General features: G+C 72.3%; 2 protein-coding genes across 2 annotated transcripts in view; one reads left to right on the top strand and one right to left on the bottom strand.

Moving 5' to 3' along the window:
* The window catches only part of TPO (thyroid peroxidase), a 16,830-nt gene extending 15,543 nt beyond the window's left edge, over positions 1-1,287 (top strand). Inside the window, exons 7-9 of the mRNA XM_012727381.1 lie at positions 144-243; positions 586-697; positions 1,129-1,287. Of these exons, the coding sequence (XP_012582835.1) occupies positions 144-243; positions 586-697; positions 1,129-1,287 (371 nt within the window). The remainder of the gene's footprint in view (positions 1-143; positions 244-585; positions 698-1,128) is intronic.
* A 79-nt stretch (positions 1,288-1,366) lies between these two features.
* The window catches only part of PXDN (peroxidasin), a 21,728-nt gene continuing 20,022 nt past the window's right edge, over positions 1,367-3,072 (bottom strand). Inside the window, exon 14 of the mRNA XM_012727380.1 lies at positions 1,367-1,528. Coding sequence (XP_012582834.1) covers positions 1,367-1,528 — 162 coding nt within the window. The remainder of the gene's footprint in view (positions 1,529-3,072) is intronic.

Here is a 3,072-nt window from a genome sequence, read left to right as displayed (position 1 = left end):
GGAGGGCTCAGGAGCCGGAGGAGGGGGCCTGTCCGCAAGGGAGGCCGGGGCGAGGCGAGGCCTGGGCAGAGGCACCACGCCCCGGCTGCCCTTTTGTGTGGACGCAATCGGCCGCAGCCTGGCTGACTGCTGTGCCCCTGTAGACTCCGGAGGGCTCCCCAAGGCATCCCTGGTCTCCCTGGTGCTGGGCGCCATGCTGATCTGTGGCCTGGCGGCTGCCACCTGGACAGTCCTCTGCAGGTGGTGAGTGTCCTGTCCCCGCCCTGGCCCCCACCAGACTCTGGGCCTCCCTGCCCCTAATCTCTCCCAGCCCCTGTCCTGCTCCCGCCCCACCCCGCCCCCCAACCCAAGGCTGGTCAGGCGCACCCCTTCCCTGAAGAGGTCATTGGTACCCAAAGCCATGGTCTCCCTGGAGAGGCCAGAGCCTGGCACCACTGGGCTCTCCGAAGGCCCATGGGAGCCCCGGTGTGGGGGTCTAGACCCCTCCTCGCCCCACCTCAGTCTCCTGCCTGGGCTCCTGGCCTGAGCTCTGGGTGGAGCCCAGCTCCTGGCCAGTGGCCTCCTACGCCACATGTGAACCTACAGGGCTCGTGCTGACCGGGCAGCCTCGCTGCTGGCCGCAGACACCCGGGCACAGGTGCCGCCCCTGGAGGATGCAGACGAGGCCGGGGGTGCCACCCCCCCGGGGGGCAGGCCGGTGCGTCCCCCAGCACCCCCAGGGTCCTCGCTGTGGCTGGGCCTGGGCAGGTGTCACGGGTGGGGACGGGGTGCTGGGGGGACGGGGAGTGGGGGGCTGGGGCCGGCCCGGAGAGGAGGCACCCGCCGGTGGCAGTCCCGCCCCTGCGTCTCTCGCCCCTTCCCTGGGAGTGGCGTTTGTGGGGTGGGCGAGGGGTGTCCCCCCCGTGTGAGGGCGCAGAGCCCGCACCTGCCTGCAGCAGCCGCTGCCCTGGCAGCTGAGGGCCGAGGGGCAGTAGCCAGCAGCCTGAAGAAGCACTGACCTGTGAACTGTGGCTGGAAACAGACCCTTGGGGGGCTGCGGGCGCGAGGGCCTCGTCTGACTTGCGGGGCGAGGGGGGGTGCCAGGATGGGGAGCACAGCCGGGTCCGGTCAGCACCATCTGTCCCGCAGGGCCCGGCTGAGGGTGTCCACCCAGCGTCCCCACCAGCGTCCCCTGCTGCCCTGGCGCTGCCATCCTGTCCGGGAGGCTCCAGGAAGCCCCGTGGACAGCCCACCCACGAGGACCCGTCCACACAGCAGCAAGTCTCCGCTCCGGGCTTCCACAAATAAAGGCCCAGCTCTGTCTCTGGTGGTCACTTGTGGGCGCAGTGGGGCGGGGACACTCGGTCGGCTCCACGAGCCTTGTCGGTCAGTTCCCCCGGCGGCGAGGCTTTGGGGCCTCAGGGAGGAGGACAGAGAGCAGCCCGCGGGGACCCCCAGGACAGCCCTCCCGGAGGCGGCTACAGCCTTCACCGCGGCCACTGGGGAGGCCAAGGACAGCTCTTGGTTGGGCCGCCAGCGCGCGGAGGACCTGCCGGCAGAGGGCGCCAGTGCCTCCCGATGCTGGGGTTCCGCCCCCTCCCGCCCCGCCCCTCCCCGCGCCAGGCCAGGTCCAGCTTCCCACGGTCTCCCAGTTCCCACTCCCGCCCCCAAATCTGCAGCGGGAGCAGGGGGTGGGACCTCTGGGGTCACTGGGCCACCCCGAGGGATTGGCCTGGGCCGGCGGCACAGGGGCTGAGGCCGCCCGGCTGTGTGGACGAGCTGGCCCTCTGCCGGCCTGCGCTCGCCCTGGGCAGGGCGGTGGCCCTGCGATGGGGTCCTCCTGGCGCTGGCCTGGCCTTTCTGGGGCCCAGAAGCAACGCACGCGGCCGGCGCCTCCCAAGGCAGCTGAGAGCTGAGGGTGCTTCGCAGCTGCCCGCCACACTGCCCAGGGTCAGGCACAGGCACTGCCCAGGCCAGGGCAGCAGCCGCTCATTTGCGCCTGGCCGCCGGTGCCTCAGGGGCTGGGCAGCGCCTGTGTCCCTTTCCGGCCTCTCTCAGGTCCACGCCCAGGAAACCTCGGCCGACCTCCGGGTGTGGAGAGAGCGGCCCTTGCCCTGGAATCTTCCGGAGCTGTTGGTAGCGGTCACCCGCCCCAGGCCCGCTGCCCCGCCGGCCCCTCAGGCAGCCTGCAGCGCTCAGCCCGGTCCCGAGGCCATGGGAGCAGAGGGCCGGCCGGGGAGCCCCCTGCGGTGGCCAGGCCAGGTGAGCGCTGGCTGCCCTGGGCAGGGTGTGGCCGCTGCGCAGGCGTGCTCTGGGCACCTCTCCGGTCACAGTTGCGCCCGGTCGAGGTTGTCTCCCTGGGCTCACAGCTGCCCTCCCAGGGCCACTGTTGCTTAGTGGTCAGCCAGAGACTAGTTGTGGGGGGGGTGTGAGACTGCGCGTGGCAGGGTGGACACAGGCCGTGGGAAGGGACACGGGCCATGGGACTCACCAGCTGCGCTGGGGGGTACAGGCCGTGTTGGGGGACACGCTGGAGGAAGGGGCAGTGTTGGCCGCCGGCCTGGTGTGGGCCTGAGAGGCGGGCTGCGGGCCCCCAGCCCGTCCCGTGGGAGGCCACCCCGTCCTGTCCGCGGCACTGCACCCCAGCAGGGAGCCGGGTGGCGATGGCCGAGGGTAGAGGCGCCATCTGCACACCTGCGCGCATCGGGGACCTGCCTCCCAGGAGTGGGGAGCTGGGGCCGCCCAGGCCTGTGCCCCGAAACGCTGGTCACTAGGTCTCTAGTGGACTCAAGGGCCCACGTCAGGACGGGTGCCCAGGACTGCGGGGCCCTCCGCAGCGGGGTCCTCCCGGGCCAGGGACGGGGTGGGGGTGTCTCTGAGGTGCGGGCCCCCTGCTGCCCCAGGGGGCGGGACCTGTGGCCGCCTCCGCTGAATGACCCCCTGCTGACCTGTGGGCCTGGCCCAGGCCACGCCACGGGCAGTAGAGGTGACACCCGCGCAGCAGCACCACAGACACGCGCCAGGAGGACGCGACGGGGCAGAGGTGGGGCGGACTCCAGGCCGCGCCGCTTCCTGTCGCAGCTTCAGGCGAGG

The sequence above is a fragment of the Condylura cristata genome, unplaced genomic scaffold (assembly GCF_000260355.1).
Source record: "Condylura cristata isolate star-nosed mole 26May11 unplaced genomic scaffold, ConCri1.0 scaffold00020, whole genome shotgun sequence".
In the NCBI taxonomy this organism is placed as follows: Eukaryota; Metazoa; Chordata; class Mammalia; order Eulipotyphla; family Talpidae; genus Condylura; species Condylura cristata.
The sequence above is the reverse complement of the archived record's forward strand: the minus strand, read 5'-3'. Positions and strand labels throughout refer to the sequence as shown.